We start from the raw sequence: 27,555 nt of genomic DNA, 5'->3' as shown, positions 1-27,555 counted from the left end.
GTGCTATTACTTTACTATATAAGAATCACTTTGCTATAGACATGCAAGGAATCAAGGTGATGTCCCCAGAGTGGTTTGCTGGTGCTGGCATTTCAGGAGGAAGCTTTGATAATTTCAGAAACTGCACAAACACTTTTTTAATGAACTGGTCTCTAGTGGCTTCCAGATTGAAGCATGTGACAAACAATACAGTTTTGGAAGATAGTCACAGATTTTTCACTTAAGACGTTCTTTAATATATAATATTTGAGCATACAGAAAAGTATAATTAATAATATAACAAATACCCAAGTACTCTCTTAATAGTTTAATCAAATCTTAACATTTTGCATATTTGATTAAAAGTTTGTTTGAAAAGATTAATTATCAAGGTAAAGTACCTAATATACCCTTCCATAATGCTTTTCTTCCCACCCCAAAAGAAATCATCCAGAATTTGATGTTTATTATTCCTGTGCCTTTAGTCATTCAATTATTGCATTTATATGTATCCATAAGATATTTAACTTTTTTTTGCTTGTTTTAAAAGATACTAAAGGTTGTGTTAGATGGTATAAATCTTATTGGAACTTGCTTTTTGGCCCAACATTATGCTCAGCACTGTTTATACTAACAAAAAAATGGAAAACCACTGTCAATAGAAAAATGATTAAATATCCTGTGATATTCATATAATAGGAAGTTGTATAGATACTAAAATGGACAATGTTTTTCCAAAAACTAGCTTTATATTTTGCATGGAATTTCTTTTTTTTAAGAACTTGTATTGAGATATAATTGACATACAATAAATGCATGGAATTTCTTCTGCCATACATTAGCAAACATTCTGGAAGTTTTTCTTAAAATTGTGTCTCTTACAGAGCAGGAAAGAGAAAAAAGAATAAAAAGAATGGGAGAGAAAAGATGGCGGTGAAGTAGAGAGACGTGGAGTGCATCCCTCTCCACAGATGCATTGGGAATGCACGGAAGGACGCAGTAATTCCCACAGAGAACCAGCTGAACACCAGCAGACGGCCTCGGACACCAGAAAGGGCTGCGGGGAGCCCGACATAGCCGGTAGGGAGGCATCTACGAGGGCTCAAAGAGGGTGAAGCGGCGGAGCTGTGGCAGATGGGAGGGAGTGAGAAACACATGGAGGGTCCGCAGCGCAGCTCAGCGTTCCCGGACCGAGACATCGATCCACGGCTGAACGGAGGGTCCAGGAGCGGGAGCGTGGGAACCGGAGAGCTGGTTCAGGGTGAGAAACATTGTTGCCGGTAGGGTGACGGACCGAGAGGACAGGAGGGAGGAGGTCCGCGGAGAGGAGTGCCCGTCCCTGAGAGCTGCCCGGCCATGATGGAGGCTGGAGGCTGCAGGCTCACGGGCGGGGGGGAGGAGCTGCGTGAGTAGCCTCTCCCTCTCTTTCGGCGCCTCTGCAACAGGCAGTGGAGAGACGCCCTGCGGGCCACCTAAGGTGCTCAGGGATAACAAGCACCCTCAGGCACTCGGGCGGGGCTAGATTAAAACTCCTTGCAACACCAGCAGCAAGGAGGCTGCCGAGAGAAAAAAAAAAAAAAAAACAGCATCAAAAAGAAAAAAACCCCTAGAGAGGCCCAACTCTAAGACTTTCTGTGTACGCCTGAGCCACCAGCGCCCTCTGCAACAGGCACCTCCAAGCCTGACTGAAGCAACAGTGCGCCACTGCTCACTCACTCCCAGGAAAAGGAGCCACTATTGTACCCTCTCCCTCCCCACACACCGAGGCTTACAGACGAACAATAAAGGAACCTCTGCTGGTCACAGAATAACGCAAAAAAAACCCAAGGCAAGGAGAAGGACACTTACAGCTGAGACGCTAAGGAAACAGAAATAGTAGTATCAATACTTATTGAACTGGTCCATTCTGGGATCAGTTCTGGATTTTTTTTTTTCTTTCTCTCTCTCTCTCTTTTTTTTTGATTTATTAAATACGACCTTAGCCCTAAGGGATCTACAAGTTTTATAACATAATTTTTTAATGATATTTTTTATTCTTTTTTTTTTTTTTTTGCCTTTTTATATACTTCTATATCTAGCTAAGTTTTTGGTAGTACGGACAAAATATCTCTCATACTTTCCTTTCATCCCTATCTTTTATACATTTCTATTCCTTTCTTTTTATTTGCATATTTCCAACCACATTACGCTCTTCTGTTCCCCTTTCTTCCAGCCATTTTAATTTTATTTTATCTTAACATACTTATAAGCAACACTATTGGTCTGCTCAGACTCCTTGCTCTATTCTCCAGATGACGCACTGCCTTGGTATTTAATATTAGGCTTTTGTCTTTATCTTAGTTCTTAGTACAGTTGTCTAATTACATTCTGAGAATCTCCATTCTCTCTGGTGGTACTCCAGCTCTTTTCTATATTCGATCCTAGCTTACAAAATCTCCTTGGATTGATGTTTGTATGTGTAGGGTGTTATTTGTTGTTTGTTTGCTTTTGCTTTTGTCTCTGATTTGTTCTGTTTCAGTTGTCAATTTCTGTTGGGTTTCTCTTTGAATATCTGATAGCACACTGGGGTTCTGTCAGGTCTTTCTAGAGCCTTATGTCCTAACGGATTCAGTAATTGTGTGTCTTATACATGTATGTGTTTCCTAGACTTAATATTCATTTAATCCAATACTTGGACATTAGTCTGAGGCTTGGACAGTCTTCTATAAACACCTCTATCTCCAGGACAAGCAACCCCAAAAGTTTGGACAACCATGAGGAAACAAAGAAACACCATGCAGGCAAAGGAGCAGGGAAAAAACCCACAAGACCAAATAAATGAGGAGGAAATAGGAAAAATGCCTGAAAAAGAATTTAGAGTAATGATAGTAAAAATGATACAAAATCTCGATAACAAAATAGAGAAAGTACAAGAAACAGTTCATAAGAACTCAGAAAAACAAACAGCAATGGATAACAAAATAACTGAAATTAAAAATACTCTAGATGCTATAACCAGCAGAATGACTGAGGCAGAAGAACGAATAAGTGAGTTGGAAGATAGAATGGGGGAAATAACTGCCACAGAGCAGGAAAAGGGAAAAAAAATAAAAAGATTAGAAGACAGTCTCCGAGACCTCAGTGATAACCTTAAACGTACCAACATTCGAATTATAGGCATCCCAGAAGAAGAAGAAAACAAGAAAGGGTCTGAGAAAATATTTGAAGAGGTTCTAGTGGAAAACTTCCCCAACATGGGAAAGGAAATAATTCACCAAGTCCAAGAAGCACAGAGAGTCCCATACAGAATAAACCCAAGGAGAAATACACCAAGACACATATTAATCAAACTAACGACAATTAAACACAAAGAAAAAATATTAAAAGCAGCAAGAGAAAAGCAACAAACAACATATAAGGGAAAACCCATAAGGATAACAGCTGACCTTTCTACAGAAACTCTGCAGGCCAGAAGGGAATGGCAGGATATACTCAAAGTCCTGAAAGAGAGAAACCTACAGCCAAGAAGACTCTACCCAGCAAGAATCTCATTCAGATTTGAGGGAGAAATCAAAAGCTTTCCAGACAAGCAAAAGTTCAGAGAATTCAGCACCACCAAACCAGCCTTACAACAAGTGCTAAAGGAACTTCTCTAAGTAGGAAACACAAGAAAAGGAAAACACCTACAAATACAAACCCAAAACAATTAAGAAAATGGTAATTGGAACACACATGTCAATAATCACTTTAAATGTAAATGGATTCAATGCTTCAACCAAAAGACACAGACTGGCTGAATGGATACAAAAACAAAACCCTTCTATATGCTGCCTACAAGAAACCCACTTCAGACCAAGGGATACATATAGACTGAAAGTCAAGGGATGGAAAAAGATATTCCATGCAAATGGAAGTCAAAAGAAAGCTGGAGTAGCAATACTCATATCAGACAAATTAGACTTGAAAGTAAAGACTATTAAAAGAGACAAGGAAGGACACTACATAATGATCAAGGGATCCATCCAAGAAGAACATATCACAATTGTAAATATCTATGCCCCCAATATAGGAGCACCTCAATACATAAGGCAAATGCTAACAGCTATAAAAAGGGACATCGACAGTAACACAAAAATAGTGGGAGACTTGAACACCCCACTTACATCAGTGGACAGATCATCCAAACAGAAAATAAATAAAGACACACAAGCTTTAAATGACACATTAGACCATCTCAACTTCATTGATATTTATAGGACATTCCATCCAAAAACAACAGACTACACTTTCTTCTCAAGTGCACACGGAACATTTTCCAGGATAGATCACATCTTGGGTCACAAATCAAGCCTCGGTAAATTCAAGAAAATTGAAATCATATCAAGCATCTTCGCAGACCACAACGCCATGAGACTAGATATCAATTACAGGGAAAAAAATGTAAAAAATACTAACACATGGAGGCTAAACAATTCACTCTTAAACAACCAAGGAATCACTAAAGAAATCAAAGAGGAAATCAAAAAATATTTAGAAACAAATGACAACGAAGACACAATAACCCAAAACCTATGGGATGCAGCAAAAGCAGTTCTAAGAGGGAAGTTTATAGCAATACAGTCCTACCTTAAGAAACAAGAAAATGATCGAATAAACAACCTAACCTTACACCTCAAACAACTAGAGAAAGAAGAACAAAGAAACCCCAAAGTGAGCAGAAGGAAAGAAATCATAAAGATCAGAGCAGAAATAAATGAAAAAGAAAGGAAAGAAACCATAAGAAAAATAAATGAAACTAAAAGCTGGTTCTTTGAGAAGATTAACAAAATTGATAAACCATTAGCCAGACTCATCAAGAAAAAAAGGGAGAAGATGCAAATCAACAGAATTAGAAATGAAAAAGGAGAAGTCACAACGGACACCTCAGAAATACAAAACATCATGAGAGATTACTACAAGCAACTATATGCCAATCAATTGGATAACCTGGAAGAAATGGATACATTCTTAGAAAAATACAATCTTCCAAGACTGAACCAGGAAGAAATAGAAACCATGAACAGACCGATCACAAGTACGGAAATTGAGGCAGTGATTAAAAATCTCCCAACACACAAAAGCCCAGGACCAGATGGGTTCACGGGCGAATTCTATCAAACATTTCGAGAAGAGCTAACACCTATCCTTCTCAAACTCTTCCAAAATATTGCAGAAGGCGGAGCACTCCCAAACTCATTCTACGAGGCTACCATCACCCTGATACCAAAACCAGGCAAAGATGTCACAAAAAAAGAAAACTACAGACCAATATCACTGATGACTATAGATGCAAAAATCCTCAACAAAATACTAGCTAACAGAATGCAACAGCACATTAAAAAAATCATACACCATGATCAAGTGGGGTTTATCCCTGGGATGCAAGGATTTTTCAATATACACAAATCAGTCAATGTGATACATCATATCAACAAATTGAAGGATAAAAACCATATGATCATTTCAATAGATGCAGAAAAAGCTTTTGACAAAGTGCAACATCCATTTATAATCAAAGCTCTCCAGAAAATGGGCATAGAAGGAAATTACCTCAACATAATAAAAGCCATATATGACAAACCAAAAGCCAACATTGTTCTCAATGGGGAAAAACTGAAAGAATTCCCTCTAAGAACAGGAACAAGAAAAGGGTGTCCACTCTCACCACTATTATTCAACATAGTTTTGGAAGTTTTAGCCACAGCAATCAGAGAAGAAAAAGAAATCAAAGGAATCCAAATTGGAAAAGAAGAAGTAAAATTGTCACTCTTTGCAGATGACATGATATTATATATAGAAAACCCTAAAGACTCTACCAGAAAACTGCTAGCACTCATTGATGAGTTTAGTAAAGTAGCAGGATACAAAATTAATGCACAGAAATCTCTTGCATTCCTATACACTAACAACGGAAGAGCAGAAAGAGAAATTAAGGAAACTCTCCCATTCACCATTGCAACAAAAAGAATAAAATACCTAGGAATAAACCTGCCTAAGGAGGCAAAAGATCTGTATGCAGAAAACTTTAAGACATTGATGAAAGAAATCAAAGACAACACAAACAGATGGAGGGACATACAATGTTCCTGGATTGGAAGAATCAACATCGTGAAAATGTCTGTACTACCCAAAGCAATTTACAGATTCAATGCAATGCCGATCAAATTACCAATGGCATTTTTCACAGAACTAGAGCAAGAAATCTTACGATTTGTATGGAAACGCAAAAGACCCCGAATAGCCAAAGCAATCTTGAGAAGGAAAAATGGAGTTGGTGGAATCAGGCTTCCTGACTTCAAACTATACTACAAGGCCATAGTGATCAAGACAGTATGGTACTGGCACAAAAATAGAAAGGATGATCAATGGAATAGAATAGGGAACTCAGAAGTAAGCCCAAACACATATGGGCACCTTATCTTTGACAAAGGAGGCATGAGTATACAATGGAAAAAAGGCAGCCTCTTCAATAAGTGGTGCTGGGAACATTGGACAGCAACATGTAAAAGAATGAAATGAGAACACTTCCTAACACCATACACAAAAATAAACTCCAAATGGATTAAAGACCTACATGTAAGGCCTGACACTATAAAACTCCTAGAGGAAAACATAGGCAGAACACTCTATGACATACATCAAAGCAACATCCTTTTTGACCCACCTCCTAGAATCAGGGAAATAAAATCAAGAATAAACGAATGGGACCTCATGAAACTTAAAAGCTTTTGCACAGCAAAAGAAAGCATAAACAAGACTAAAAGGCAACCCTCAGAATGGGAAAAAATAATTGCCTATGAAACAACGGACAAAGGATTAACCTCCAAAATATACAAGCAGCTCATGAAGCTTAATACCAAAAAAGCAAATAACCCAATCCACAAATGGGCAGAAGACCTAAATAGACATTTCTCCAAAGAAGACATACAGATGCCAACAAACACATGAAAAGATGCTCAACATCACTCATCATCAGAGAAATGCAAGTCAAAGCCACAATGAGGTATCACCTCACACCAATCAGAATGGCCATCATCACAAAGTCTGGAAACAACAAATGTTGGAGAGGGTGTGGAGAAAAGGGAACTCTCCTGCACTGTTGGTGGGACTGTAAGTTGGTACAGCCACTATGGAAAACAATTTGGAGGTTCCTTAAAAAACTACAAATAGAACTACCATATGATCCAGTCATCCCACTCCTGGGCATATACCCAAAGAAAACCATAATCCCAAAAGAAACTTGTACCATAATGTTTATTGCAGCACTCTTTACAATAGCCAGGACATGGAAGCAACCGAAATGCCTATCAACAAATGAATGGATACAGAAGATGTGGCATATATATACAATGGAATACTACTCAGCTATAAAAAGGGATGAGATGGAGCTATATGTAATGAGGTGGATAGAACTACAATCTGTCATACAGAGTGAAGTAAGTCAGAAAGAGAAGGACAAATATTGTATGCTAACTCACATATACGGAATCTAAAAATGGTACTGATGAACTCAGTGACCAGAACAAGGATGCAGATACAGAGAATGGACTGGAGAACTCGAGGTATGGGAGGGGGCGGGGGGTGAAGGGGAAACTGAGACGAAGCGAGAGAGTAGCACAGACATATATATACTACCAACTGTAAAATAGTCAGTGGGAAGTTGTTGTATAACAAAGGGAGTCCAACTCGAGGATGGAAGATGCCTTAGAGGACTGGGGTAGGGAGGGTGGGGGGGACTCGAGGCAGGGGAGTCAAGGAAGGGAGGGAATATGGGGATATGTGTATAAAAACAGATCATTGAACCTGGTGTACCCCCAAAAAAATAAAAAAAAAATAAAAATAAAAATAAAAATAAAAAAAAAAGAATAAAAAGAATGGAAGACAGTCTCAGAGACCTTGGTGACAACATTAAGCACAGCAACATTCAAATTATAGGCATCCCAGAAGAAGAAGAAAAAAATAAAGGGTCTGAGAAAATATTTGAAGAGGTTATAGCGGAAAACTTCCCCAACATGGGAAAGGAAATAATCAAGTCCAAGAAGCACAGAGAGTCCCATACAGAATAAACCCAAGGAGAAATACACTGAGGCACACATTAATCAAACTAACGAAAATTAAACACAAAGAAAAAATATTAAAAGCAGCAAGAGAAAAGCAACAAACAATATACAAGGGAAAACCCATAAGGATAACAGCTGATCTTTCTGCAGAAACTCTGCAGGCCAGAAGGGAATATCAGGGTGTACTGAAAGTCCTGAAAAAGAAAAACCTACAGCCAAGAATACTCTACCCAGCAAGAATCTCACTCAGATTCGACGGAGAAATCCAAAGCTTTACAGACAAGCAAAAGTTAAGAGAATTCAGCACCACCAAGCCAGCCTTACAACAGTTGCTAAAGGAACTTTCTAAGTGGGAAACACAAGAGAAGGAAAACACCTGCAAAAACAAACCCAAAACAATTAAGAAAATGGTAATCAGAACCCATATATCAATAATCACCTTGAATGTAAATGGATTAAATGCTCCAACCAAAAGACACAGACTAGCTGAATGGATACAAAAACAAGACCCTTCTATATGCTGCCCACAAGAAACCCACTGCAGACCAAGGGATACATATAGACTGAAAGTCAAGGGATGGAAAAAGATATTCCATGCAAATGGAGGTCAAAAGAAAGCTGAAGTAGCAATACTCATATCAGACAAATTAGACTTGAAAGTAAAGACTATTACAAGAGACAAGGAAGGACACTACATAATGATCAAGGGATCCATCCAAGAAGAACATATCACAATTGTAAATATCTATGCATCCAACATAGGAGCACCTCAATACATAAGGTAAATGCTAACAGCCATAAAAGGGGAAATCGACAGTAACACAGCAATAGTAGGAGACTTTAACACCCCGCTTACATCAATGGACAGATCATCCAAACAGAAAATAAAGTAGGACACACAGCTTTAAATGACACATTAGACCATCTTGACTTAATTGATATTTATAGGACATTCCACGCAAATACTACAGAATACAGTTTCTTCTCTAGTGCACACGGAACATTTTCCAGGATAGATCACATCCTGGGTCACAAATCAAGCCTCGGTAAATTCAAGTAAACTGAAATGATATCAAGCATCTTCTCTGACCACAATGCCATGAGACTGGATATCAATTACAGGGAAAAAACTGTAAAAAATACAAACACATGGAGGCTAAACAATACATTATCAAACAACCAAGAAATCATTAAAGAAATCAAAGAGGAAGTCAAAAAATATCTAGAAACAAATGACAATGAAAACAAAAAAAAACAACAACCCAAAACCTATGGGATGCAGCAAAAGCAGCTCTAAGCGGGAAGTTTATAGCAATACAGTCCTACCTTAAGAAACAAGAAAAATATCAAATAAACAACCTAACCTTACACCTAAAACAATTAGACAAAGAAGAACAAAAAACCCACAAAGTGGGCAGAAGGAAAGAAATAATAAAGATCAGATCAGAAATAAATGAAAAAGAAAGGAAGGAAACAATAGCAAAGATCATAGAAACTAAAAGCTGGTTCTTTGAGAAGATTAACAAAATTGATAAACCATTAGCCAGACTCATCAGGAAAAGAAGGGAGAAGATGCAAATCAATAGAATTAGAAATGAAAAAGGAGAAGTAACAACTGACACCACAGAAATACAAAAGATCGTGAGAGACTACTACAAGCAATTATATGCCAACAAATTGGATAACCTGGAAGAAATGGATAAATTCTTAGAAAAGCACAATCTTCTAAGACTGAACCAGGAAGAAATAGAAACTATGAACAGACTAATCACAAGTATGGAAGTTGAGAGTGTGATTAAAAATCTCCCAACAAACAAAAGCCCAGGGCCAGATGGCTTTACAGGTGAATTCTATCAAACATTTAGAGAAGAGCTAACACCTATCCTTCTCAAACTCATCCCAAATATAGCAGAAGGAGGAATACTCCCAAACTCATTCTATGAGGCCACCATCACCCTCATACCAAAACCAAGCAAAGATGTCACAAAAAAAGAAAATTACAGACCAATATCACTGATGAATATAGATGCAAAAATCCTCAACAAAATACTAGCTAACAGAATCCAACAGCACATTAAAAAGATCATACACCATGATCAAGTGGGGTTTATCCCTGAAATGCAAGGATTCTTCAGTATATGCAAACCAATCAATGTGATACATCATATCAACAAATTGAAGGTTAAAAACCATATGATCATCTCAATACACGCGGAAAAAGCTTTTGACAATACTTAACATGCATTTATGATAAAAACTCTCCAGAAAATGGGCATAGAAGGAAATTACCTCAACATAATAAAAGCCATATATGACAAACCAAAAGCCAACATCATTCTAAATGGTGAAAACTGAAAGCATTCCCTCTAAGAACAGGAACAAGACAAGGGTGCCCACTCTCACCATTATCATTCAACATAGTTTTGGAAGTTCTAGCCACAGCAATCAGAGAAGACAATGAAAAAAAAAGGAATCCAAATTGGAAAAGAAGTAAAATTGTCACTCTTTACAGATGACATGATAGTATACATAGAAAACCCTAAAGATTCTACCAGAAAACTGCTAGCACTAATCAATGAATTTAGTTAAGTAGCAGGATACAAAATTAATGTGCAGAAATCTCTTGCATTCCTATACACTAACAATGAAAATGCAGAAAGAGAAATCAAGGAAACTCCCATTTACCACTGCAACAAAAAGAATAAAGTACCTAGGAATAAACCTGCCTAAGGAGGCAAAAGACCTGTATGCAGAAAACTATAAGACACTAATGAAAGAAATCAAAGACGATACAAACAGATGGAGACACATACCATGTTCTTAGATTGGAAGAATCAACATTGTGAAAATGACTATACTACCCACAGCACTTTACAGATTCAATGCAAATCCTATCAAATTACCAACGGCATTTTTCACAGAACTAGAACAAGAAATTTTACGATTTGTATGGAAACGCAAAAGACCCCGAATAGCCAAAGCAATCTTGAGAAGGAAAGATGGAGTTGGAGGAATAAGGCTTCCTGACTTCAATCTATACTACAAGGCCACAGTGATCAAGACAGTATGGTACTGGCACAAAAATAGAAAGGAAGATCAATGGAACAGAATAGAGAACTCAGAGGTAGGCCCAAGCACATATGGGCACCTTATGTTTGACAAAGGAGGCACGAGTATACAATGGAAAAAAGGCAGCCTCTTCAATAAGTGGTGCTGGGAACATTGGACAGCATCATGTAAAAGAATGAAATGAGAACACTTCCTAACACCATACACAAAAATAAACTCCAAATGGATTAAAGACCTACATGTAAGGCCAGACACTATAAAACTCCTAGAGGAAAACATAGGCAGAACACTCTATAACATACATCAAAGCAAGATCCTTTTTGACCCACCTCCTAGAATAAAGGAAAGAAAATCAAGAATAAATAAATGGGACCTAGTGAAACTTAAAAGCTTTTGCACAGCAAAAGAAAGCATAAACAAGACTAAAAGGCAACCCTCTGAATGGGAGAAAATACTTGCCAATGAAGCAACGGACAAAGGATTAATCTCCAAAATATACAAGCAGCTCATGCAGCTTAATACCCAAAAAGCAAATAACCCAAACCACAAGTGGGCAGAAGACCTAAATAGACATTTCTCCAAAGAAGACATACAGATGGCCAACAAACACATGAAAAGATGCTCAACATCACTAATCATTAGAGAAATGCAAGTCAAAGCCACAATGAGGTATCACCTCACACCAGTCAGAATGGCCATCATCACAAAGTCTGGAAACCACAAATGTTGGAGAGGGTGTGGAGAAAAGTGATCTCTCCTGCACTGTTGGTGGGAAGGTAAGTTGGTACAGCCACTATGGAAAACAGTTTGGAGGTCCCTTAAAAAACTAAAAATAGAACTACCATATGATCCAGTAATCCCATTACTGGGCATATACCCAGAGAAACCATAATCCAAAAAGAAACATGTACCATAATGTTCATTGCAGCACTATTTACAATAGCCAGGACATGGAAGCAACCTAGATGCCCATCAACAGATGAATGGATAAAGAAGATGTGGCACATATATACAATGGAATACTACTCAGCCATAAAAAGGAATGAAATGGAGCTATATGTAATGAGGTGGATAGACCTAGAGTCTGTCATACAGAGTGAAGTAAGCCAGAAAGAGAAAAACAAATACTGTATGCTAACTCATATACACGGAATCTTAAAAAAAAAATGGTACTGATGAACCCAGTGACAGGGCAAGAATAAGGATGCAGATGCAGAGAATGGACTGGAGGACATTGAGTTGGGAGGGCGGGGGACGAAGGGGAAGCTGGGACGAAGTGAGAGAGTAACATAGCATAGTTACACTACCAAGTGTAAAATAGATAGCTAGTGGGAAGTTGCTGTATAACAAAGGGAGATCAACTCATTATGGGTGATGCCTTAGAGGGCCAGGACAGGGAGGGTGGGAGGAAGTAGTGGGAGGGAGGGCATATGGGGATTTATGTATAAATATAGCTGATTCACTTTGGTGTACCTCAAAAGCTGGTGCAAGAGTGTAAAGCAATTATATTCCAATAAAGAGCTTAAAAAAAAAAGTAGGTCTCTTAAAAGCAAGACAGGGCTGGATTTTGTTTTTCTCATGCAAATTTCTGTTTTTTAATAGCAGAGGTTAAGCCATTTGCAATTATTGTTATTACTGATATTTTTGGACTTGATTCTACTATCTAATTTTATAATCATTCTTTATTGTTTGCTTCTTTTTTTTCCCTTTATGCCTTCTATTAAGTAGATATATTTTCTATATTCCCTTTTTTTGTTGTTGTTCGTTGGCTGACTTAGATGCTACAGGTTTGATTTCTATGATTTCACTGATGATCCTTTGTGTTACAAAAAAGTTACAAAATGACAAAGCTCTGCCCAAAGACGGAATAGATCTTAGCATTCCTTAACTCCCTCTTAAATATCCCCTTTTCCATCTATAGCTTCTGTTTCCTATTTTAACACACAAAAAAACACATTATTTTTATGGTGACTATTTACTCACATTTACCAACATGCTTTATTTACCTGTGTGCTCACCATTTATTCCTGTCTCTCACACTTTGCTTTTAGGTTCACTTTTCTTCTTCTTGAAGTGTATCCCTTATACTTCTTTTAGGGAAATCTGTTAGTGCTAAATTATGTCATTGTAAATCTAAAATGTTTTTATTTTGCCTTCATTCATAACTAGTAATCTAGCTATTTTAGCTATTATGCAATGTTATATTTTCCCTCAGCCTATGAAAGATGTATCTGCATTGTCTTTTGGCATCTACTGTTGTTAATGCATACTTTGCTGTCAGTTGGTTGTCATTTTATTACAGGCAAACTGTTTGCAGCTCCCTTGAACATAAGCAGCTTCTTATAGCATTTAAGATTTTCTCACCCTTGACATAATTTGGAACAATCTCACACAATGCATTTAGGTATGCATTTGGTTTTACTTAGATATGGCAAGTGAGGTGCATTTACTGTCTAGGAATTTGAGCTTTTAGAGCTAGTTATCTATCTTCCATACTCTTTCATTTTTAAAATTTTATACCATATAATTCACCATTTGATATGTATAGTTCAGTGCTTTTTATTGTACTCACAAGGTTGTGCAATCATCACCAATATTTCATTACAAAATATTTTCTTCACCAATAAAAAAATCCCATACCCATGAGAATTCATTCTCTATTCTTCTCTCTTCCCAGCCTCTAGCAGCCACTAGTCTACATTCTGTTGCTATAGATTTGTCTGTTTTGCATATTTCACAAAAAAGGAGTTACACAATATGCAGCCAGTTGTGTCTGGCTTCTTTCACTTGGCAAAATGTTTTCAAGGTTCATCCATGTTGTAGAATGCATCAGTACTTTCTTTCCTTAGTATGGCCAAATAATAATCTATTGTATGTGTATACCTCATTTTGTTTATATATTCATCAGTTGATGGGCACTTAGGTTGTCTCCACTTCTGGGCTATTATGAGTAATATTGTTATGACTATTTGTGGACAAGGTTTGTATGAATACGTTTTCAGTTCTCTTGGGAACATACCTAGGAGCATAATTGCTGGGTCTTATGGTCACTCTATGATTAACATTTTAAGGAATTGCCAAACTGTTTTCCAAAGTAGTTGCACCATTTGACATTGCCATCAGTAGTGTATGATGGTACTAATTTCTCCACATCATCGTTAACACTTGTTATTATCCATCTTTTTTATTCTTGCCATTCTAGCACATGTGAAGTGGTATCTTGTGGTTTTGATTTGCATTTCCCTAATGATTAATGATGTTGAGCATCTTTTTACATTCCATTTGTATATCTTCTTTGGAGAAATGTTTCTTCAAATCTTTTGCCCGCTTTTTAATTTTCTTGTTTGTTTTTTTATTGTTGAGTTATAAGAATTCTTTACATATTCTGGATACTAAATCCTTATCAGATATGTGATTTGCAAATATTTTCTTTCATTCTGTGGATTTTCTTTTCATTTTCTTGACGATGGAACGTTTTTAATTTTGATAAAGTTGTATTATTAACTTTTCTTTGGCAGCTTGGGCTTTAAGTATCATATCTAAGAAACCATTGTCTGATTCAAGGTCATGAATATATTTTCTTCTAAGAGTTTTATGGTTCATGCTCTTTCTCTTATTTACATGGTTCCATCTCTACAATATGTTTGGTATAAAGCCCTAAGGACTATCTTCCAACATTAATTCTCTTTTCAGCTGTGTTCTACCCTGAGTTTATACCATCAACTGTGTTTTCTTTGTTTTTAAAAATTCCAATGACTGTATGTTTGTATGCTTTTTTCACATTTCAGATTTTGGATTGATTCTTTTGCATATCTCTGTTCTTTGGCTTCAGCACAGTTTTCCTTTACTGTTTTTAAAGGATTTTTTATTCCTCCATTTGTCTTTGAGTATCCTAAAACATGATATTTTAAGTTGCTTGCAGCCTGAACCAAGAGCTTGTGGTAGAGGCATCTGCATTGTAGGAGGTAACGTGGTGTTTGTGAGGTCACAAGGAGAAACAGTGGGCTGGCAGTTGTTATGAGTGAGGTGGCGGGTGTCTGCTAAACAAAGCATGGTTTATTATGTCAAGTGTTTTGAGAACTACCCACTGCACCTCTACAGGTTTTGGAGTGGTCAGAACTTGGAGCCTGACACCCAATTTGGGACCACTTTAGATTGCCAAAATAGGGCCAAAGACAAGGTGGCTGAGACTCTGACTCAGAGGCCTTAGAAACCCAGCAGGCCAGCAATAGGTCCCCAGAATAGCAGGTGGGGAACAGGTTAGCTCTGCATGTTTGTGCAGATGTCCACGATGATGTCAGAGGTCCCACCTGACCCAGGAATGTTATAACTTTACGAAGAAGAGCAAACACCATCACTACACACTGAAGTTGTTGGGTTTAGAGCTGTTTTCCTCCTAATGACTATAATCCTAGGAGCACAATAACCACAAACAGAGACAAGATGAAATGAGCTTCCAGAAACTACAGAGCAAGGTCTACTCAATACTAAAAAGCAATCAGTATAGTTGTATAGTTATAGTTGTAGAGCTGTAAGTTAGTATAGTTGATATAAATCCAAACTCCAAGACGTGCCTTCTTCTGAGGATGGTTGCTTTCTATCTAGCCATAAATTAAAGTAGATAATGCTCACTTACACACCAGTGTACAGTCTGATAAGCATTAATGAGCACACAATATGGGCCTGTCACTTCAGCAGGCATCAGGACAAAAAGGAATAAGAAAGTCCCCACCCTTGAAAAAGCCACTGATCAATGGTTAAAGGACTTATAAGCAAATCATTATAAGTTAGCATTAATTCTACCTAGATGATTTGGAAAGACTGCAAAGAGAAATTAACCAAGGGAAGAAAAGTGTTACAGGCAGAGTGACAGAGGCAAGAAAGTTCAACGGCTACTCAGTGGACACTGAGTCCAGTTGTTGGATTGGGGTAGGGATGCTGCACAGGTTGAAAAAACAGATTATATTTCATCTAATCTAAGATGCTGCTGATTGCAAACTGAACTATCACTTCATGTACAACCAGGAAAAAAATGCTGCTAATTCAATTATAACACAACACTGATTGCAAAACATTCCTATTTCAGATGAGCTAAAATGAAGGCACTGTCCCTCTTTGAATGGATGAAATATGGCAATTCCCCAGAGAAACAATGTAAAAGATAAACATTAGAAAACAGATTTTTTTAAAGATAAAATAAATGCAAATAAAATATGGATATAATTTTTCTTACCAAATTAGTAAAGTATTAATGTTAGCATTAGCAAGAGCATTGTGAAATGGCAAACTCATTGCTAAAGGTACTCATTGCTAACTACCTTTCTGGAAATCACTTTGACACTAACGGGTTAAGAACCTAAATATGTACATACTATTTGAACCAGTAATTCTACCTACAGGAATCTGTCATAAATCCATATTTACAGACTTAGAAGAAGATTTATGTACAAGAATGTAAAGTTATTAATGATAAAAATGCAAGCTATGTAAATGCCAGATTATTAATAAATATAGTTGGCCTCTGTATCTACAGAACCTGCAGATACGGAGGGTTGACTGTATGTGACTTGAGCATCCAAGGATTCTGGTATCTGTGGGGAGTCCTGGAACCAATTCCCCGTGGATGCTCTATATAAATAAATTGTGGTATAATCATATGAAATGTTAGTCAATCACTGAAATAATTTTTAAATATTTAATAATATGGGGCAAAGCTCATAATGTAATGGTAAATTTTAAAAGGAAGGAACCAAAACTCCACAAAGAGTATAATCTCAATCTAGAAAAAAAAAGTATTTCAAAAAGACTGGAAGTAGAGGTAATCTTGATTAGCTCTGAGTGGTAGCATTTTGGCAACATCTTTCCTTCTTACCATTTGTATTATTTTTCAGTTTTTTTCTACAATGTCCAAATTTACCTTTTATAATCTCTCCTTTCCTCCAAATAAACATGTTTTTCCAAGTTTCACTTGGAACTTAATTTGCATAGAGAAGGTAAGCCTTTGCGTGGAAACAGAGTGACCAATAGGGGCCTCTCATATTAAATAGTGATTACACAGGATCGTCACGAATGCTTAAAATCTTCTGGTAAATGTTAGATGGGATCCAGTACGGTTTGTCCATGACGTCCTTATTTTTCAGTAGTACAGATCTGCTATGAGCACCCTCTATGAGTCAGTACACCATGCTAAATTGACGAGCATTATTCCTAATTCTTACCATAGTGCAGACAGATGAGAAAACAGAAGCTCCAAGAAGCTAAATAAGTATAGTGAGTCTGCACAGTGTGAACATGGCAAAGCTGAGATTTGAACCAAAGTCTCTCTCTTTCACCAACAGTTCACAGTCCTCCCCCTGTACCATCTGCCTCTCAAAGAAATACTTGCACAGCTTGATCCGATGAACCTTAAGGAAGATCAAGATTCTACTCTTTCTGTCAGTGAGCAGAAGAGATTGGTACCCACCTATGAATATGTTATGTCCATTCTTGGAAGAACCTTACAAATGTGGGTGACAGAGACAAAGCCCTCTGATAACATGGGGTTGCCTGGATACACAAGGGACCAGATTCGCCGCTTATCAACTGCTGAACTCAACTCCTGAGAAACCAGTCCTTTCTGCTGTCTGTGATCAACTAAGATTATGACGCAATGCTGTTTACCCACCTGGCAAGGTAAGGCGACTCGTGGAGCTAGTACTTGGGGCTGGTGAGCCATGAGAACGCTTCTTTGTGCCTGAAAAGAGGAAAAAGAGGATAAGAAAAAATAGGACTGTGGACAGACTTTTCGGACCGGTAAATGCTCGTCTGTAACGTTATCAAGTGATCCAAAAGTTTGGATCTGAAAACAACATTGATAAGAAGGTTGGGCGAGGTTGTGGGAGGGAGCAGGGCATAGTCCGCGGTCCAGAAAAGCCAGGGCACAGCCTTTCGCTCTGTGCGTGTGATGGTTCTTGGTCTCCAGATTGGTCTCTTAGGGACCAACACACCTCTGAGCAGGAGAGCACTTTAGGATCACCAGGGAAGCATTCTAAACATGCAGCTGCCTGAGCACCACCCCCAGAGAGTCTGTGTTCATTGTACTGGGCTGGAGCTCCAGCATCCGGATTTTTAAAGCCCAACCCAGGTGATGCTACTGTGTATCCAAGGTGGAGAACTGCTGCTGTGGAAAGGAAAGTTCTGGATTTAGAAGGGAGGAGTCTGGAGTTTGGTTTTGCTTTGTCCCTATAGCCTTTACTCTCTATTGGACCTCAAGCAATGAACTTGATTTCTCTGAAGCCTCTGCAGAGCTGTGAAGTTTTCATCTGCAAAACAAGGGAAATAACAACAAAGTGTTACATCAAAGTGTTCGGGTGAGAAATAAAGGCACCGAGGTGTGAGTGCTCAGAAACTGTGGGAGACTACACAAACCTAGGTTAGTGGGGTCTGTGAGTCCCCGCAGCTGGAGTCAACAACCCTATTGGAAAACAGATTAACAAAGGTTCATATTAACATCTCAGTGGGCCATGAGGGAATGAAAAGGCAGACCCCAGGGTGAGAAGCAGGACGGAGACAGCAAAGCAAAGGGAGGGCTGAACTGTTCTGCAAAAGAACATTTACACGTATGTGTGTGTATATGTTTGTGTGCATATATGTATATACACACATACATATATTATTTTATACATAAATAGACATATACACATAAAATGCACATACACATATATACATATATATTTTATCTATAAATGCAAATGTTATTTGTTTATTCATTCATTTCTTTGCTTATTTGGCCATCCAGAGGGGGGCAAAAGAGGCCTGGAGGCCAGAAACCAGCAACACGGCAAATGCCTAGAGTCTGAGCTGGCAGAAATGTAGAGACAATTCTTAGGCAGAGGATAGACAGATTCAATGTCAAGTTATTTCTGTAATGAGTCCCCTGAACCTATGCAAACTTTTCGTAAAGTCTACTTTCCATGCAGAGACCTGGTGTGAGTGGAGGCTGCATTAGTCTGAGTGAACACAGCCATGGGTAAAGATAACAGGAAGATGCGTTGACTGATCTCGACATCAGAGGAAGCAGGAAGTTGGGGTCAGTGTGAGGGAGGGGCAAGTTTTCCCTAACAAGGAATGCCTGCTGAGATGTGAAGGTACACACTAGCGATGGTGTTTGTTTCATTTTAGTCTTAAAGAACAGGGTACTGTCTCTAACACTCTGTATTACTATTTATTATTATTATTATATTATTAGCAGTAGTACTGTTCTTAGTAGTGTTAGTAGTAGTAATAGTAAAAATAGAAAACACAAAACTAATCCAAACACCTCAGACCCATGAAAACTGTTAATTTGCATGAGGTGAAAGAAGTGCTATCTGGCAGAACTTGTGGTCTTTATTTTCCAGGTCTCATAGCTGTCAGAGCTGAGGGGAAATTAGGGAGTCCCAATCTGGCTGTAACTGCATGATTTGGTTTTTATTAACATGGTTTCCAGAGTCCTTTCCTGAACTCGCTGAAAGGGAACCTCCAGGGAATGGAGTTTGCAGGCCAACAGGCTCCCCAGGTGAGTCTAGTGACCATCCGTCAGGTGGGGCGCTCAGACACCCCAACGTGAAAAGATTTACCCAAAGTGATACATGGGGTCCACGCTAGGGCTGCCTCACTGCACAGCTCGAGGGGGCTGCCACTCACACTGTGTCCGACACGAAGAATGATGGACCCGAGTGTGTAACAAGCCGGCCCCAATCAAGGGTGCTGCCAGCATACAGATCCGTGCCTCTGGCCTCCTTGTCCAGAGTCATTCCTGGCCCACCAGGACCTCGTGTCCTACTGGATCTGCCTCCACTGTGGGGATGCCAATGACTCAAGGTGTTTATCCCTCCACTCACAGGACGTTTTACTTGTCTCACTGTCGCTTTCAGATAGGGTTTCTCCGCAGATGCGCGATGATTCAGCCACATCATTGTTACGAGGGCTGTCCTGTGCATAGTAGGATGTTCAGCAACATCCCTAGCCGCTACCACTAGGTGTCAGCAGCACCTCCCCTGTCGTGATGATCCAAATGTCCAGACACTGACGAATGTCCCCAGGAACAAAACTGCCCTCAGTTGAGAACCATTGCTTTAGGAAGGAGGCGGGGTTTAGGGTTTTATTCAGAGCTGTGATTCACAATTGGGCCACTTGGTCATTAGTAACAGTTACTGTCACACATCAATCAGCTACCACGTTCTAGGCACAGTATTGGTTATGGACAATTAAACGTACATTAGTTATCTTTTCTGATACTAACTCTCTGATGATAAAATGATTCCTAATTTATGGAATTTAGAGACAAAGGGAGTGTAAGTAATTTGCACAAAGTTACTGAATGTTAGAAGCAAAATTTAAACCAAGATCCTTCCGAGTTTAAACTTAAAGAAATTTTTCCAATGACGTTTGCTATTTCTTGACCAATCCGTTATCCAGGTTTCCTTCAAGTGCTGGCTTCCTGAATTTGCCTATGAATAAGAACAGCCTGGGACCATTATTTTAACCAAAAAAGAAAAACAAAACCAGGTCCCCTGGCCCAGCCAAGCACCAGTGAGCCAGCATTTCTGGAGGGGCCTGGATATGTCACAAGTATCCCAGGTGATTCTGATCTTCAGGGAGGCTTGGAAAACCTTGTGTGATAGAAATTTCCTCCTTTGCCTCTAACTGCTGGAAAATATGGCACTCTGCTTTCAATGGGACCCAAATGAGCACTTAAAACCCTGCAAAGCACTGAATGATGACAAGCTTTTAATGGTGTTATCTGTAGAAACATTCACTATTGCCAGGTTATTTCATAGAAATGCTTGGCGCAACTAAAAAATCACCTATTATGATTTTCCCAAAGCCTGAAGCATGATGGCTTTTTCTTGGGGCAGCTTTTCATTCCCTTGGTGTCTCCTTTGCAGACAGTGAATGAGACAGGAACCTCTGGGGCCGTGGGTCGGTGGAAAAGCAGAGCTGCAAGCCCTCTAGCAATGCTGTTATTTTCTCTGTATGCTTGACAAAATGCCCAATACATCAGGAAAAGGGAGAAACCAGCACACTTCTCCTAATCGTGAGTCATAAACAGGTAGCAGGCAGAGACACATAAAATAAACCTGTCGGCAATTTCTCCAGACCATCAGGCGGCCGCGTGGACCATTGAGGGTGGTTAGGCTCTGAGTCAGCCTCCCATGGGCCCCCTGTTAAGTCAGGTTGTGTCCCTGAAATCGTTTTCCACTCCGTAGCCACCAAATTACCTATCACTTTACTCCAAGTTCCGTTTGTGGGAATAATACTCAGTTCATCTACATTTCATTTTCTAAAACCCTTCACCCCTCCCTTGCTCCCATCCTCAGGGAAAACATCAGAAACTGAGCTGAAAGATCCACTTCTGCATTGGCTTCCAACTTGCTCCCCACTGTTCCAGGCTGGCGGACACACAGACTGCGCTCTGGGATTGATTGTAGAAATCTACCTGGGATGCTGCTCCGTGAGTGACTCAGAATTCACTCTGTCAGTGCTTTCTAATCCTGGCTCCACATTAGGATGGTCTGGGGAGTTTTAAAGAAAATATGCTGATACCTGGGCCCTCCCCCTAGAAATGCTGTTTCTCTGATCTGGGGTGGGCCTGGGTGAGCCTGTGTGCGAAGCAGAGCACCCAGGAATCCCTGTGGAAGGCACTTCCTTCAGCTGCCAGCAGAAGCGTTCTTTCTTCTGAGTAACTAGCATGCTTTATCCTCATGAATGATGTGAATCTTGTAAATGGTTTCTTTTCATTTTTACTTAGGTTTCCCAGAAACTCAGATCCAATTTCTGAGCTAATGCTGGGAACTGGGGAGGCCTGTTCAGCCTGCACGACGTACACTACTGGTTGCCCTGTTTGACTCTGTCTACACCAGCTCGACTTCCTGCCTCTGCTTTTATTCTGCATTCTTCATTTTTTAAAAACAAATTGGTTACATTGATGTGATTTTAGGCTTCTGAAATATTTTGTAAATGAGGTAAGGAAAATAAAAACACGAATCAACAACTCCCTCAGTGCTGACATTGTGCTAAGTTCCATTTTTCTCATCTATAAAAATTTAAAAACATCGATTTCAGGACGTCTTGTGAGGACCAAGTGAAAGTAGTTAGCAAACTGTGTAATGCAATAGAGTGTGTTATTAGTTTATATTCAAAATAAAGAGGGATGTGTGTGTGTGTGTGTGCAAATAGCTAATATGTCATCTTTGGGAGAGAGGCACTTTAAGGTCATGCATTACATTGTCCTTGACCCACAGCATGTGAATGTTCAAGGAGTAAACAACCCAATCAGTCAGCTCGGGGCAGAAATGTCATCACCGCAGCTTGTGTGACTGGAAGTATCTTTTGACAAACGAATAGCTTTCAGATATTTCAAATTAATGTCCTTGGTTGGTTCAGCTAAAGGGCAATGAATCCAATTCATCAGGAGTCTGGAGAAGAGGACAGTGATGGAAGTGACAACCAAGGCTGCCTGCCTGGGGGCAAATACACACACCTATGACTCAGGACGTGAGGTTAGCACTGAACCCAATGATTGGCAGCTTGACCTCAAACAAATAATCTCCCTTCTGCAAAGTAGGATTAGCATGGCCAGCCCCAAGCCTGCTGGGAAAGGTGATTTAGGAGCCCTTGAGACCCAGCATCATCGTTAGTAAAGGTCCAATAATAGCAATGTTGTTATAACACAAGCAGGTCCCAAGGCAGAAGTGGGTGCTGAAAGACTGAAGGAAAAGTGTCTGTCAGCCTGCTGTGCATTTGCACTCTCTTTCTTTTAGCCTATCGCAGTGTCTGCCTTTACGACACCCACAACCTCTGATTGCCATTGCTGAGCACATCCACCAACATTTTCTCTGTGTTCCTTCTGGGGGTGGCAGAGATCAACAAGCTAAACGAATCGTCACCTTTGCCCCTTTGCAGCCTTGACAAAAGGGCACCAAGAGAATTCCACGTTCTGCTTAGGGCTGTGGAATCTCTCAAAGTTTGGAGGGCTTCAAACCCACCTCCTGTACTTTCCTAAGAGTTGTTTTCCAATAGTGTATAAATTAGTGCAGCATAGTCAGAGTGTTTCATAACATTTTTTCTCCACAAGGTAACCACCATGAATACCATGCTTTCTTTTGTGTGACTTGATCTCTATTCATCACAAAGAACAGTGATCAAAAACATAAGAGCTATTCAGACATGTGACATTATATGCTATTTAAATATGGCTGTTTTAATATTTGAATATGCCTTGGGATTGGGCATATGAATGAGGAGTCCGAAAAAAGGTCCACGACCTCTGACCCAGTATTCTAAGAATTTTTCCAATGGAGATATTCAGAAATGCAACAAAGCCTTGTGTATAAAGAGCCCCATTGCTGTTATTTACAACTTCAGAAAATAAAAGCATATAACTTAATTGTCCAACAGCAGAGAGGTAGTTAAATAAACTGTGCTAGAGTCAAACAATGAACAATTATGTTGCAATTGAAATTATATTAATAAAGTTTTTTTAAACGAGATAATGCTTATAATCCAATGTTATATGAACAAACCATAATACAAAGTTAAATATACTGTACTGTATGGCCTCAACTGTGTAAAAACACATAGCAAAGGACCATAAGGAAATAAAGAACTGACAATGAATAATTGTTGGGATATTACAAGTGATTTTAATTTCACTATACTTCTCTATATTTTCCAAATAAGTTCTGTTTTTTGCTTTCAGGGAAAAAAAGAAATTAAAAAAAAAAAGTGTTTCAATGCATGACTGCTTGGGAGGAACATCCCAGCCTCTTTAGTCAGAGCAATAACCCAGTGGAGTTACTACACAGGAACAATATACAGAGGTGGCCCAGATAAGGGCGTGGTACTTGTGTATTATGCACCATCAACACTAGGGATGCCTCTTAGTGGCTGCTTTGAAGAAGGCAGGCTGGACACCAACCACTATATTAAACCATGTATATGCTCACAAACAGGGGTAATGACTACTCCCTAGTCAGACTCCTTATGTTTGTAGCTGGAGAGAAAGAAACTGTTGCCAGGTAGCCCTTTCAAGAGAAAGAGCAAGAAAAAATGTTTGGTATTCAAAAACTAGCATTGTAGGAATGTAAAACCGTATCATGGTACCCAGAAGAAAACTGAACATACGGAAGCCAGCCTAATTCCTGGAACACTGACATTTCTTATGCCTCCAAGGGGCTTCTGATAGCCTATCCACTCATCCCTCAAAAAAGATTATATGAGACGTGATACACTGTGTATATCTTCAGTGTGCAGGCAAAAGCACTTGGTACCTGGGTATTGCGTGACATTTGGAGGAATACAAAAGAGACAGATGGTTGAGTGAGTCTGGACAGCCTCATATCTGGGACAGAACATGGACAACAATGAAAAACATTAAAGTAAAGAAAAACAGTCTTTTATTTTTCAAATTCCAATGGAGAGGTTAACTCATTGTTTTTATTTGGTAATCAGAAGAACATACAAGTACTTATTCATTACTAGATGCTGAGGGAAAATTATACATTGAGGGACTGTCAGCCTCATCTGTGCAATAAAGATTTACAATAAACACGTAATTTATTGAGAGCAGTGTAGCATATTCTGTTTTACATGAATCCCTATGATTTATTTTTGCATTTAGAGAGGTGAGGCTATGGCATTTGAATAGTTTCTTTTAGTACAAATCAACATCACAGGGAACAAAACAGTGTTCTTAAAATGGTTGGTCATTTTCTTGCAAATTGCAACCTGCATTTTATCTGCTAAAAACATATTTCGCATCATGGAAGTACATTCTATCACTGCCCTAAAATACAAAGTCCATTTTATCATCTTCCGTTTTGGAATCGTTTTTTCAAAATGTAACCAGAAACCCCTTCCTTATTCCTGAAAAGAACAATTTATTCGGCATGATTTGGATTGAGGTTTGGAGTTTTGATTCTGCTTGTCTTCCTCTTTTGAGTCTTGTTAAAGATTCCTGATTTTAATCTAGACCTCTCCCTGAAATCCAGCTGAATATCAGCAGAATCTAAGGCTGAGGAGATGAGCTGAGTTATCCATCCATACATGGCCAATGCCCTAATAAGGAAAGGTCTACAGACCCATGGTGAAGGTATAACATCCTAAGGAGAAAAACCCTGTGCAAAAATTGTGCCCTAAATGGAGGAGAGATAATAAGAGCATTATATTAGGCTCAAAGTGAATCACCTTGCTTTGGGTAACTGATCTCCCATGAGGATTTCATTTTTCCTGCTTCTTTCCCCAAACTCTTCCCTCCTCCCCATATGCCCATACCCCATCTCGGGCCCACAACATTTCCTCATGTGGATCACAGCGCAACAAGAGAATTTTTTTCCATTATTTTGTGTTTCCATGTGCTAAAAAGATGCTGCAAGCAGAATGGCTTGCCTGAAGAGAGGCAAAAGAAGGAATCTGCGAAAGGTATGAAAATGAGAGAAGAAAATAAGGTGAAAGAAAGAGTGTGAAAAAGGGAGAGAACCCTTAAATTAGGTGAAGGGAGGAATCTGGCTGTACAGTGGGCACCAGAGTTGATAAAAACCTAACTGAGCTCTACGAATGAAAATAGCAAATATTTTTAAAAAATTTTTACAGCATATAAAATTGTATAAAAATATCATCAAAGCAGGAAAAAAGGAAAATGTATACAGGTCTATCTCTAGAATCAGTTACTGGACAATACCTATGGCTGTAGATTTTTATTATAAATCTATGTATACTGGTACGTGACTGTATTCTGTACCATCACATATATATCCACTCAAAGACAAGGACACTAGTACACAAATACCTACCCCAAGATAGATCACCGCAGAGAAAGTGAAAACTGTACAAGGATATGCCTCCAGGGCAATCTATTGAAAAGCCATTCCATAGCCATTGGGTTTTTTGTTTTTTTTTTTTAATTTTTTTAATTTATTTATTATTTTTTGGGGGGTGCACCAAGTTCAATTAACTGTTTGGGTTTTAATGGGCTTTATTTTAGATGAATTCTCCTGCACTGTAACCTGACTGGCCTACGACACTGGCTGGCCTACGACAGCCAGCATTTAGCCCCAGAGATGGTGAGATCTCTTCAATGGAGACGAAGTGTGCCCTGAGTGAGGTGAAGGGCCCACACACCACCCCCTGCTTCTCCTGGTTCAGTGGATGGCTATCTAGGCTGAGTTCAAGTTCATTTAGTGAAGCCAACCATTGTCAGTGTCAATCCATTTCTGCTTGAGAACAGATGCCAGAATAAATGTCAATTAATTTCAAATACGTCTGCCAATATTTTAAAGAAAAAATAGATGAGGTGGAGGGGCATTAGTTAAAATAATCAGGAATTAACAATATTTAAATTGACTTTCGTGAATCTTTCAGTCTGGGTCCCCCACTGCACCCCACTCTTGGTCAATGTAAAAACAAGATATTCTTTTGATGAAACAATTCTTGTTTATTGCAGATTTCCTGGGGGAGCATCCAGGCTTTTGCAAATGTCCAGTGAAAACATCCAGAGGACTTCTTCCCATTTCTCGAAACTTGCCTAGACCCAAATTCACTTATCAGATGAACCCTTTCTAATGTCCTACAGGCTCTGCTACCATTCTAATTCTACCGTCATCTCTGTGCCCACCAGTGTGTTTGATGAGAGGAAACCTTAACAACTGAAATCTGGTCTTGGCAGGTAATGTGTCTCTTGGTTCTGAGAGGGATATTGTATAGAAATATTGTGCTATTCATTACAATTTTTTCATTAAGTTCATTTTCTAAATGACAATGAGGCCTTTAACCACGGATCACTGTCAATGAATTATGAATATTACTCTGCATTTATTCACACAGAATATCCAATATAACATCATTATTGCAAGGTTCTTTCTTTAACATTCAATTTTACTGTGGTTCAGCACTATACCAACCATAACACTGGCAGAGCACTGATTTCCCATGGTGCACACATAGAACCTTCTACTTGCTTCAAGAAAGTCTATTTTGAATTTTAAATATTCCAACTTGGATTACAAATAAATCCACTGGTAATGGTGTCATCATCCCTTTTGGAAGAGAATTTTCATATAAGTCCTGTTTTGGTTTGTTTTTGTTTTTGCTTTCTCATTTGTTTGTTTTTCTTAAACCTAAAGACCACAGAGAAGTTTTAATTTTTTTTTCCATAAACTTGGCTCTGATAATTTTCCCCACACTACTTGCAATTTCCAGTCCCTTATAATTAGCTATTTATGTCACTAGGGTATTTCTGCACATACTTAGAAGATAAGCCTTTAGCGATACGCTTGACATACAGAAGACGCTGAGTGCATTTTCAAGTAAATTTGAACTCTGCATTCACAGGTGGCTGGTGCAATTCAGCTGGACAGTTCTGCATGTGTTTTCTGAACACTGACTACATGCCAGGCACTGTGGTGGGCCA

The 27,555-nt window shown here is 38.9% G+C and overlaps 1 protein-coding gene across 2 annotated transcripts in view; it reads right to left on the bottom strand.

Moving 5' to 3' along the window:
- PDE1C (phosphodiesterase 1C) overlaps positions 1 to 27,555 on the bottom strand; it is a 592,555-nt gene that overhangs the window by 10,795 nt on the left and 554,205 nt on the right. For both annotated transcript variants that reach the window (XM_057733463.1, XM_057733465.1), the window contains exon 18: positions 17,791 to 17,859. In XM_057733463.1, the coding sequence (XP_057589446.1) occupies positions 17,791 to 17,859 (69 nt within the window). The remainder of the gene's footprint in view (positions 1 to 17,790; positions 17,860 to 27,555) is intronic.

Source organism: Hippopotamus amphibius, chromosome 4, assembly GCF_030028045.1.
Source record: "Hippopotamus amphibius kiboko isolate mHipAmp2 chromosome 4, mHipAmp2.hap2, whole genome shotgun sequence".
In the NCBI taxonomy this organism is placed as follows: domain Eukaryota; kingdom Metazoa; phylum Chordata; class Mammalia; order Artiodactyla; family Hippopotamidae; genus Hippopotamus; species Hippopotamus amphibius.
Note: the sequence above shows the minus strand (reverse complement) of the source record. Positions and strands in the feature narration are given on the sequence as shown.